The 10,909-nt window shown below is 45.6% G+C and overlaps 1 protein-coding gene across 7 annotated transcripts in view; it reads left to right on the forward strand.

Annotated features, from left to right (window-relative positions):
- Positions 1 to 10,767: 10,767 nt before the first annotated feature.
- Positions 10,768 to 10,909, forward strand: part of GRAMD1C (GRAM domain containing 1C) — a 58,878-nt gene continuing 58,736 nt past the window's right edge. For all 7 annotated transcript variants that reach the window (XM_026082560.1, XM_026082563.1, XM_026082562.1 and 4 more), the window contains exon 1: positions 10,768 to 10,862. In XM_026082560.1, coding sequence (XP_025938345.1) covers positions 10,800 to 10,862 — 63 coding nt within the window. In that variant the 5' untranslated portion in view covers positions 10,768 to 10,799. The remainder of the gene's footprint in view (positions 10,863 to 10,909) is intronic.

The following is a 10,909-nucleotide window of genomic DNA, read 5'->3' on the forward strand; positions in this document are numbered from 1 at the left end:
TCATGAAAACCCTGTTGTTATTTGGCAAGACGGTCACATTGTTCTCTAGCAGGTCCATCTGCCCTTTTTCATCTTCTTTGTACCACTTCACCATCAACTCAGACAGGGAAGGGCATTGTGGACTGTTAAAGTGGCAATTTAAGACCACAGTTTCACCCTCTTTGGCTTTTTCCTTGGCTGGTATTTGAGTCACAAAAAGGTGCCATGGCTCTGGTCTTGTTGCTAATGGAGGCTGTGCTGTTATATGGGTTACAGCTGCATTCTCCTTGCTTGCACTTCTGCCACTAACACCAACATCTGTACCAGAAAAGAGGAAGAAGAAAAGGGTTGAGGCTGATAGGATAATAAACTGTCCAGCTGTTCCTGACCTGTAACCATGGCAAAGAATGGCTCCTGGAATTAGGACCTGGTGGTAGTCACTGTTATTATGATATGGATTTTTTCCTAATTCCTGCTTAGATTATGTTCATGTGTACAGATAGGCCCTTCCCTGAACCTATTGCCTTACCAGATGCAGATTATTGTCATTGTCCAAGGGATTTGGGTGAAATTTAGAGAGTACATTCAGCCACATTTCCACCAAGAACTCTGACCTGCTCCTCTTTCTGCCCACCCCAACAAGCCTCTGGGCCCAGTGTTCCTATCTCACCTGTTTTCAAGGCAAAGCAAAAAATGCATGAACCCCTACACACTGGCGGCTGTGTTCTGACAAGTACAGTGAACATGTGTGCATCCTAATGCAGCTGCCCGCATCCAAAAAAAATATTGTGAACTTCTTAGGAATTTTGGCATGTGACTTCTGGTTCAAGGATAGAAAATTTTGAAACTGTGGAAAGAAATCTCCTTTCCCAGAGGCTAAACATCCAGCAGATGCTATCAGCAGGCTGGGGGAAGGCACCTTAGTGCTCTGTGAGTATTGATATTGAGAATATTGGTGCAAGTTTGTTTCTCTAGTCATAACTCTCTCTGCTGATGAAGACTAAAGAAAGATTTTATAACACAGGGACTCCTAAAGAATATGTTTAATCAATTTAAAGAGAGGATCTGATTTTCAAAGAGGCTGAAATTGATGAGAGTTACTAGGCTCTCAACACATTTGAAAATAAAGTCACTGCTGACCTGTCTGTATGAGAGATCCCAGAGATAGAAAAAGGGAGAAGACATGGCTAGCAGAGCCAAGGGGAGATGGTGGTGAGAGGCACTGACTGAAATATATTACGCATCTGCTTTACAGATAAAGCTGGAAAGTACAAAGATGGGACTTGATTTTCTGTTTGACTCGCAGAAAGGTAATTAAGTTGTTCTGCCTGGGCAGCCCACTTTCTGAAACTGTTTTTCAACAGTTTAGACTTTGAAAACTTGCAGCATATGAAGTAGCTGACTCCATTTTGACAATTAACATCCTGCAAGACATAGAAGACGCACCTGAAGACACTGCCTGACTATCATATTTTAATTAAGAGGACTCTGGACTGTACACTGGGTGACATCTATTTTTTGTGAAGGAACCATATTATCCCGCTACTCTTGGTTACAAAAACATAGACAATGTGCTTGTATAGAGATTTAAAGCTGCCTTCTCCCATGTAACTGCTAATCATAGTATCAAACAGCCTGAAGCTAAGGGCAGTATGAGTTTACATCTCATTTCTGGAAACAAACCCAGGCTCAGAAGGTGAGAGGATTACTTGCTCTCTCAAATCCCCAGCTGGAACAATAAGAAGGGAAAACAAACTCTTAAAAATAAACCAACAGCAATCACCAAGAAAGAGTTTAATCCAATTCTTGGTAAAGTTTCTTCTGTTGTTTCATTTTCTTTAAGTAAGTAGCCTCCCTTCACACCAGTTGGTGCCTTCTCAAGGATTCCAGGCCTTTCCACAGTGAGGGTCTTGATTTTCCATTGAGCCTTTCGTGGCCTTTCAAAGGGTGTGAAATGCTATTGTTTGGGTCTGGTACTGCTTCACAGTCACAATAGCCTCTGTATGCTCATGGGTAAATGTCCCAAGGCAATGGAAAATCAAAACCCTGACGATCTGTTTGAGAGTTGCTTGAATGAGCTGCTCCTCCAGGCATGCTTCTGTACAAAATCACAGTTGTATTCATAGTTATTATTATTTATGACTTGTATGGGAGTAACACTGATAATTTCTGACAGACAGCAGGGTCCCGACTGTTCTAGATGCCTTATAAAAAGACAGACTCTGGTGTACAGAGCTTACAGTTGAAATATCAGACAAGAGATAACTCATGGATGCAAAAATTTAGGAAGCAGAAGCTGGCTACGAAACTGGGCAACCACGTAGCACATAGCATGCCTGCTGTCCCAAAATGGCTCACAGGAGGTGCCCACAGAAGTCACATGCAGCACCACCAGAATCCAAACCTGGCAATTTTCAACAAAAAGCTTTTTTCATCAGAAACCCCCAAGTTTGCCAGAACAGAACTATTTCCTGAGATGGTCACAGTTTGCACCACCCTTTTGTCAGGAATGACTTTCCAGTGCCAGGCAGGGATGTTGGTCACAGTGTGAACGTGAGAGAGAATAGGAGGAGAGCTGGCTACCCTACGCTTCTCCCTGTGCTTCTACAAGAGTACAAAGCAGAAGCCAGTCCCTGCATGCAGTTGACAGAGACTTGTGGCAGGGAGCAGTGTCAGCCAGCAGTCTAAAAACACAACAAGAAAGAAGGTCTGGGAAGTGCTACACAATGGGAAATTTCTGGAGTTTTCTTCCCTGGACTGTAAACCGCCCCATCGCAGCCCAGGCACCTGAATGTGAGCTCCTGAATGGCGAAACTGAGAGGCAACAGGTGCTCTTCAACCAGCTCAGAAGCAGTTTTAGGAAGCTCTGCCCCATCAAATCCCTGAGTGGTTGAAAAGGCAAGAAACAGTCACAGGAAGTCTCCTATCTTATATTCCTCATGCAAAATCCAAGTTTAATCATCTTCCCTGGGTTCAGGGGAGCACAGGAACTTCCCAAGTTCATTCTAAACAGACGAGGGGAAAAGGGATGGCACCAGCTGACTGCCTCAGAGTTGGTATTTTGGTTTAGTAACTGGAACCCTGATCCATGGGTATTGGATGCCTGAGAATTAGGGACCCAAATACTATTGTAGTTCTGGATGCAGTCCCCTAAAATGAGTAGTCCTAATTAAAGACACCAGATGAAATATCCTCAAGTTCACACATAATTTTACTGATGAGCCCACTGGAGCTACTCAGGGGAAACTGAGGTTGAGATTTTGCCTTTCCAGTTAGATTACAGTATAATGATGCAGTAGTCATAAAAGTTGAAGTAACTTGACAAGGTACTTCGACAAATTACAAAGAGCAGTTTTTGACAAGTATTTGACAAAGTTGAAGGTAGTTTGACAACTAACAGTCTTTGTGCATCACATATTCTGATGTGATATATTTGGTGATTTGTTAGCATGTATTTGAGCAGGTCTTGTAATAAATACAAATCCCTTGTCTTTTAAAATCCCTGTTCATCAACCATTATCTTCACTGGATACTGCTGCTTTAGCCAGCGCGCTAAGTACACTGCTAGTTTGTTTTCAAGGAAAGACAAAAAAAAAATCTATTTAGTTGTCATTTTTTTACTTCTTCTTCACTATAAGTGTTCCAGCCTTATAATACACACCTCCAGAAATATGATTATGATTTTTATTCTTTTTAATGATGTAAAAGGTATCATTTTACAAAGCCACTTATTGGCATAGAGAACATAACAGTGCAGAAACAATGTGCTCTGATGTTGTCTCTGTTCACCATGAGTTTTATTTGTACCTCCTACGATAGAATAACTGGCCTTGTCATCTGTGTTATCTCACATCTTTGATTCAATACATATCATGTAACTTACAGCTAATTAGGAAAATCAAAATGCAAAGTTTTAGTGCCAGCTCTGTTTGGCAGTTTCACTGAGAAGGTCACAGCACAGCCTTTATTCTTCTTTTTTTGTTCTTTTTTTTTTTTTGGTAAGGTTGCAAAATTGGAACATACTACTTCACTGATATTTAAATACACAGTGCCCTTATCATATTGGCATCTGGGAGTATACCATGCCAAATGCCTTGTTGACTCTGCTTCAAAGCCCTTTTTATGTCGATTGCTTCATTAGTAGAGTGATGTGCAGGTCCCTTGTCATGTGGGTAGCACGGCTCAGTTCCCCAATGGGGAGGAAGGTGAGGTTTTTTGGTGAAAGCACTTAAAATCTGGCTAGAAAGAATACTGAGAAATACAGCAGGAATGATCTTGTCTTGACCTGGAGAAACACTTAGATGATCTAATAGGTCATTGTCATATAAAGTCGGTAGTTCAGGCCAGTTCTCAGCTGCGAGGGGGGAAAGCTCTCTGGGACTCCCTGTAATGTAACAATGTGCTCCAGACTTGACAGTACTAATTGGGCATTTGCCAACCCATCAGCCAATCCTTTAAGTAATCTGCAGGTTGATACTTTCCTGTGTAAGGCCATATTGTTGGCTGTGACTGAGAAATACACAAGGCAGGCTAGAGGAGGTGGAGATGACAAAAATGAAAGAATAAAATACATGCGTGCTCTCTCCCCATCCTGGAAGCTCTAACTTGCTGTTTGGTCCCTGGAGTAAACAAGCACAGCCTGCAAGCTTCTTTTGCCAGCTGCCAACAGCATCGGGGAACCAAAATGGTAGCTGGAGGCCAGTACAAAGTTTGAGCTTTCTAGTTGTGTCTCCTCTCCTTTGTTCACATTTTCTAGATGGAAGAGAGGTTGACAGTAAATAGGACTCAGTTTCCAACCCACAAAAAATCCTCTCATGCTGGAATGACCACCTTTTGGATGGCTTTACAGCTCAACTTCACACTCAACTTGTGCCCTGAGGGTGATTTACAAGCTCTCTCCAGCTCCCAACTGTCTATGATTGAGTGATCGATGACTGCACATAATTATCTTTATTTATATGATTTTTGCCCTGAGCTGAGATTGGCTTTCACAAATGGATATGAATAACTACCTTGCGAGGATAACTGGTTGCTAATACATCAGAAAACCAAAATAGAAATGAAGCTTCTACTAATGATAGTACACAGCCTTTCTTCTTGAAAATATACTCTTTCTGGAAAGACAAATTCCACCTTGGGGATCCAATTCAAACAAACATTTATATTAGCTATACAGGAATGTATTTACAAACAAAACAGTGTTTTAATGCAGTGTACAGCACTGGATATAGTTTTCCTGCATCCTGAGGAAGCCTCAAGGGAAAGTGGCTTTTTGAAAAACAGAAAAGAACCCCTCAATCTAAGCTCTAGAAATAAGCTACATTTCTCAAAATTAAGGAAGGCTTTTTGGTACTCACCCAGCAGTAAGAAGAAGAGGAGTGAAGACACTGCAGCCCTACAGAGCTTTCCAATGTGCTGGCTCATAGTGCTGAAGTATATGGTCTCACTGTCTTTCCCTCTCTCTTCAGTAATATGGGCAAAAAAGTATGTGTGTTGTTGCAACAGGAGCTCTCATTCTGCCCAGTGAATGTCACACTTACTAAGGTTACCACAGCTTCGAGTTCACAGCGCTCTGCTTGCTGACTGGATGACAGCCACATTTTAACTTACAACAATGACTTCCCAGGGGCTGTTCTGATATCTCTCAGAGAAGATGCTGAAAATGCTCTAAGAGCAGAGAGAAGATAATCTGTTCTTTTTTGCTTTGGCCTTGTATAAACCAGAACTTTGGGCTGCGTACAGAATATTCAGGTATTCAGGAGACCTCTCTTCTGCTAACCCCTCCCTAGAGAAAGTGAGAAGAGAGCGAGCCTTGGCTTGATTTTCTGAGCAGCTGGGCTCCTATTATTCTTACTGACTGTAAAGGAAGCTATGGGAATTCAGACTCACCCTGTGTATATACCTAAAATATATCCCCAAAGTTTTGGGGTTTTTTTCCCCAGCAAAGAACAAATCCCGATTAACCAAAAATTGATCACTTAAACTCTATTATAAGTAAAGGCTGTCTATGCCACCTGGGTGAAGGGCAAAACAGCTAAAACAGATGGCCTAGCTGCAAAACTAACTTGTGTGCTCTGCAGATTAAAGCAAGGGTTCACACAAAGGTACAGACGCAACACTCTTTGGTGGGAACAGCTCCAGCAGCCAAAATGCCCCTCTGTAACATCCAGTCCTGACAGCAGTGTTACAGCTGTACCGAGCATGGTGCTTTCCAGCTAGCTGGCTGACATCTCTTCCTTCAGATATGGGATTAGAAATTATGGTAGACCTTTCTAGAAGCCTGCTGGCTTTATCTAATGATTTTGCTTATCTTACAGGACCTTTCAGGTAAATCGAATTGTACTTTAATATCCAGGAAAGACACCATTCCACATCCATTGAAACACACACACAGCACATTTCTGTTAGGAGAGGCATGCATGTTACTACTTTTCCTGTACTTGGAAGTAAAAAGGACCAAAAACAAAACCCCACCATGAGGAAAACTGTCATAATGCTGTTGTTGTATGGCTTTCTTGAATATTCTGTTCATTCATTCAGTGATTTGCATCTTTGTGTGTGGATGCTCCATAATAACCATTTCAAGAAATTGCACGTCTGGCTTCCAAAAATCTGCTGACCAGGTGACATCAAGAGGCACAACACATTCTCTGAGTGACCATCTGTTGCTCTGGCTGTGACGTGGTGACACCTGTGTTGGGGCCCTTGCGGTGCTTCAGAACAATAATCTATATGAGATATAGAGCATGGAACTAACACTGTTTAGGATTAATTGCTTAGCACAACTTGCTTAGCATTAGTAGCTAAATTTGCTGAAGCCTTAGGCCTCAGGCTATAGCCACTGCTACGTGCTTTGAAGTAGTTTTACCAAGGACACTGGTGCAGCTGGGAATGATACATCCTGAGAAAGTACAGATAAGCTAGCAGAAGCCAGTGGGAACCAAGGTTAAGGGCTAGACAGCTTTGCTAAACAAGCAGCAAGGTACAAGGCATGACCGCTGCGTGCGTGATCGGTGCAATGATTGGCTACCTGTGACATAATCTGTATGAACCACAAATCAAGGGCCAGAGCGCCGAATACCTGTACTTATAAAATGGGCAAATTGCTGAATAAAGATGGAATTGAACCTGCATTCTGTGAATGCGTATGATTCTTTCCCGTCACTCCCGCGGACCGCGACACACCTGTATCAGAGAGAGTAGGGTAGGCCAGAGGGGAGGATGGCTAAAGAACTTAAAATGCAAATATTTTTTCCCTGTTTTAAGTAGGTTTAAAGAGTGGGAATACCCGGGATTACCAGGGAGGGATCACTCAGAAATAAAGTATGTATGAAGAAGGGAACTGGGACGAAGAGCAGAGGAACACAGCACTTCAGCACAAAGTTGAAAGGTGGATCATGAGGCTCTTCTGAAGGAAATATTGAAGAGATCTATGAAAGAAACAAGTTAGAGGAGTCAAGAACAATCGACATTTTGAAGACTGAATAATCAGTAAAGTCAAAGGCACTTGGTAGATCAAGCGAAATGAGGATGGTTTAGTCACTGGCTATATCTGCATATCAGAGAAGTCAACATGGGAAGATGGCTTTGGATCAAAGGAATTGCAAACAGCATTTGGTTTAAACACCAAGTGTGTGTCCTAAAAAAACCCTTAAGTGTGTCCTGATGGACATACTGCAGTTACTCCTGCAGTTGTTGGTTATATTCATTTCATCCTGTAATAATAACTCTTTTGTGAATCCTCCATTAAAAAAGACATGCCTGCAAAATTGTCAGGCCGGCCAACTTCTAACCCAGGCAATACGAAGGCATTTTTTGTGTTGCTAGCAGTCATTATTTGAATGTGAAGCTTCTCACACTTGAATAACACAGTGTGATTAAGGGAGATTCTCAACTTTTGGATAAAAAGAAAAATAATCTTGTCCCCTGAGTGTTGTCGAGAAAAGCTTGAAAAAATTTTGAATTTCAGGGGTCCAAATCAAGAAAGCAAACAACAAAAAAATGAAATAAAACATGCATTCTTTTTAGCAACTTCTTGTAAAATGCAAAGACTTACAGTCGGCAGTGTTACAACTGTCCTGTCTGGACCCATGGCTGCGAGGGGACCTCAGTCACAGGGACTTCTGTCACCTTCACTAATGTAGCAGTGGGGTGTGAGGCCGAGTGCTTCCCGTTGAGGAAGGAGGAAGGACCTCAGCCCGCCTTCTGGGGCAGCAGTGAGAGAAACTTACTGCTCGTCCTAAGACAGCCTCCATGCTCGGCAGGGAAAGCAGTGCTGCCGCGAGGTTGGTGCTGTGCTGGGAGAAGGGCCTGGAGGGGGGCTGCACTCGGGAGCCCGACATGAAGGGATGGGCGAGGGGGTGGCAGGACTGGGGCGATGCGGGAGGCCGGGCTGCAGGAGGGGAGCGGCACAAAATGGCGGCTGGCGCAGGGAGGGCCGAGGCACTGCTGTGTGTGGCTAACAGCCACCTGGGGGGCGAGGGGTGGCTGAGTGGATGCAGGGAGGGTGTTTGGGGGCCCGGCACGAGGACACAGGTGAGGGGAGTGGTGGGACTGGTGCAATGCAGGAGGCCGGGCTGCAGGAGGGGAGCAGCACAAAATGGCGGCTGGTGCAGGGAGGGCTGAGGCGCCTCTGTGGGCAGCTAACAGCCACCTGGGGGTGAGGGGTGGCCGAGTGGGTGCAGGGAGGGTGTTTGGGGGCCCAACATGAGGGGATGGGCGAGGGGGGCAGCGGGACTGGGGCGATGTGGGAGGCTGGGCTACAGGTGGGGAGCAGCACAAAATGGCGGCTGGCGCAGGGAGGGCCGAGGCCCTGTGGGGGTGGCTAACAGTCTCCTAGTGCCCCAGCCATCCAAAACAGCCCTGACCCAGCGCACCAACCCTCAGCTGCTCCTCCCAGCTGGTAGTGCCACACTTCCTCGGCTCTCTGTAGCCCCGCATTCAGCTCCGGGCACTGTATTTACCATGCCATATTAAAAGAAGTGATGCTCCGGGTGAGCTGCTATGTCCCCTGCCCTGCCTTACCTGCCATGCCACCAAGGCCTTCTGCATCCCTCCCTCTTGTACCTTCCCTCCACAGCCCCGTCATCCATGCCCTTTGCCTACTAACCAGCCAGTGAGCAAGACAAATTTTATTTTCATATCACAGTGCTATTTTATTTCCTGTAATAAGACTCAAGGGCACAAAGGTTCAGGCCATCATAGTTTCAGCTGGGTCCACTAATTTGAAGGGCACTGTTTGGTCATGTCAGACTTGAAGCCCAGTATTCAAAATCTGAGGCACTCACACCTTAGACAGAAACCATTTGGAGCTGCTCAGCAGCTTTACAAATGAGAGCTTGGGTTTCTTGAGACAAGTTCCCTGAAATGGAAATGGCTGAAATCTTGTCTTCCCTTTCTAAGCAGGCTAACTGCGATATATATATATATATACACACATATATACATATATATATATATATATATACACACACATACATGTGTTAATACAGAATTCAGTGGAATGGCATTTTAAAAATAATTCACTCTCTCCCCACACCATGTGTTTCCTTTATTTTATTCCCTTCCTTGCTTGCATCTGAAGACACCCTGGACTGCAGGGCAGGCCTCAGCCCGCTTCCTGCTGTCTCCTTTCTGGAGGCAGCTGCGGAGCCTGTGATGATTTCCCTGTGTTTGTTCACTCTCCGGCACAGACTTGGTTACTTCAGATCCTCTGGGAAATGCCAAGTGCACTGGGGACACGTAGAGCAGCAAAACCTGAGCTCCTGGCTCTGTTGCACATGCCCAGGAAATGCACGCAAATGATGGGGATGGAAATGTGGCGTTTGACCTTCAGGAGGTCCTCGGAAAGCAGCTTTCCTCAGCAAGGGAGTATTTTGAAAATGTTCAGGTTTGGCACACCTTACACATTTACGCTTGCAGGCAGGTTTCCCCCTGTTCGTCCTCTAGGTGGCCCTCTGGAGTAGGGTTTAAAATGTATTTTCCGCTTAATCCCAAACCTCATTATCAGATTGATGAATTACATAATATCTTGACATTAAAAAGGAATCTTGTATCTCCCCCCCACACACACACACATATTCGCTGAAAACTTTTTACTCAAAAGAACTGGCTCCTTAAGAGACTTGACTTGTTAAAAAAAGCCTAGGATCAATTCCTTTTGCATCACTGAACCACTAGGAATAGCACAACTGAAGCTGAGTTTTAATTATTTTTATTGATTTTCCTTTATTTAAATAGGATTATGGAAAAGAAGAGCGAAAGATGAAAGAGTGCATCAGGTTGTGGGGGCTGAATTAGGAAACCTCTCACTCTGTTCCAGTAAAAGCAGTCCTGGGTGGTGGGGATCAGAAATACCAGTAGGAATTTTCTTGTGGACTTTTCTCCAGGGATCCTGCTGTGGGGAGGGAGAGTGGTCGCACAGTCCCCTCTAGCTTCCCTGCAGCCAGGAGTTGTTCTGCTACACTTTTCAAGGTTTTCATCAACTACTGAGACTTTCTGCTTTCCCCCACCAGCTCGCGACCTTTTCATGAGCCCTTCTGGAAAGCCGCAGAGGGATCTCCCGGGCTGAGGGTGCCGCAGAGACGCGCCCTGCTCGGATGGGCTGAGAGGCGCCGCAGCGCCCTCTGCCCACGCCAGCGCCCTGCAGCCTTTCCCTGGGGGCGGCGAGCCCGGGCCCCCTCCCGGCGCCCCCCGGGCCTGACCCGCGGGCGCGCAGCCCCTCTCCTCCGCCCAGCCGGCAGCCGGCCGCGGCCTCGCCTCGCCTCGCCTCGGGCCGGCGCCCCACGCCCCTGCGGCCCGGCCGGCGCCTGCTCCTTTAAATGGCGGCCGCGGCCCCGCCGAGGCAGTTAGCGGGCGCTGCGCTGTCCTCGCCTCCCTCCATGGTAAGTGCTGCCGCCCGTCCGCTTTGCGCTCCCGCGGCCCTCGGCCC

Source organism: Apteryx rowi, unplaced genomic scaffold, assembly GCF_003343035.1.
Source record: "Apteryx rowi isolate R43461 unplaced genomic scaffold, aptRow1 scaffold_581, whole genome shotgun sequence".
NCBI lineage: Eukaryota > Metazoa > Chordata > Aves > Apterygiformes > Apterygidae > Apteryx > Apteryx rowi.